The sequence below is a fragment of the Eimeria tenella genome, genomic scaffold (assembly GCF_000499545.2).
Source record: "Eimeria tenella Houghton genomic scaffold, Eth_scaff1025, whole genome shotgun sequence".
NCBI lineage: Eukaryota > Apicomplexa > Conoidasida > Eucoccidiorida > Eimeriidae > Eimeria > Eimeria tenella.
The window spans coordinates 2,312-3,560 of NW_013543501.1; the positions used below are offsets into that span (position 1 = coordinate 2,312).

Genomic DNA, 1,249 nt, shown 5'->3' on the forward strand with positions numbered 1-1,249 from the left:
TTCTTTCTATCCCTCTTATTTCTTTACTTCTCTTATTTTTGTATTTCTTTTATTTCTTTTATTTCTGTTATTTCTTTTATCTTTTTATTTCTTTTGCTTCTTTCTATTCCGTTTGTGTCTTTATTTTCTTTTTTGTTTTCGTTTTTTCATTTATTTTGTTTATTTTTATTTTAATTTAATTTTAATTTTATTTTTTAATTTCAGATTTACTGGAGACGAAGTTTTGCTTTGCCGGTTTTGTTATTTGCCAAACCGCCGACTTCTTTATATGGAGGTTTGAAATTAAAAATAAAATAAAATAAAATAAAATAAAATAATTAATTAAACTAATTAGATTAAATCAATTAAATTGAATTAATTAAATTGAATTAATTAAATTAAATTAAATTAATTGAATTGATTGAATTAAATTAATTGAATTCAATTGATTCAATTAGTTAAATAAATTAAAACAAATTGATTAAATGGATTGAAGTAAATTAAAATGATTAAAATTGTTCTCTAAATTCATCTTTTTGTTTCATTTAAAGTTTGTTCTATTTTTTTAATTCTTTATTTTTATCTTTTAGCTTCTTTTTTATTCATTTTTTTGTCTCCTTTTTCATTTATCTCCTTTTCTAATAATTGTCTTCTCCCTTATCCCTACGTTTTATTAATCTGCTGCTGCTGCTGCTGTGGTTGCTGCTGCTGCTGCCGCTGCTGTGGTTGCTGCTGCTGCTGCCGCTGCTGTGGTTGCTGCTGCTGCTGCTGCTGCTGTGGTTGCTGCTGCTACTGCTGCTGCAGCCGGACATTACTGGAGGCTTTTGGTACCGCTGCATCAGCCCTAAGGTGCGTTGCTGCTGCTGCTGCTGTTGCTGCTGTTGCTGCTTCTGCTGCTGCTGTTGCTGCTGCTGCTGCTGCTGCTGTCTCCCTGCAGATGCACGTAGGACTGCATCTTTGGGCTGCATGCAGCGGCAGGAGACACCAAATTCATTTATTTATTTATTTATCAATTATTTATTTTCATACTATTTACTTATTTATTTATTTCCTTTTAGTTTATTTACTATTCAGTTATTATTCATTTATTATTTATTTATTTATTCTTTTGATTATTTATCCCTTTGTTTATCTATGATTAATTTGCCGTTTTGTCTTAACGTAAATATTGCATATATACTTTTCATAATTTATTTATAATTAATTTACATTTAATTACGTTTTATTTCCATTTTATTTTTACTTAGTTTTTATTTTATCTAGATTCCTC

General features: G+C 28.5%; 1 protein-coding gene across 1 annotated transcript; it reads right to left on the minus strand.

Moving 5' to 3' along the window:
• Positions 1-617: 617 nt before the first annotated feature.
• On the minus strand, positions 618-947 carry ETH_00007650 (uncharacterized protein; the record flags this gene model as incomplete). Its single annotated transcript, XM_013378799.1, has 1 exon — positions 618-947. One exon carries the CDS (start codon positions 945-947, stop codon positions 618-620), a length of 330 nt encoding a protein of 109 aa, XP_013234253.1.
• Positions 948-1,249: the final 302 nt, after the last annotated feature.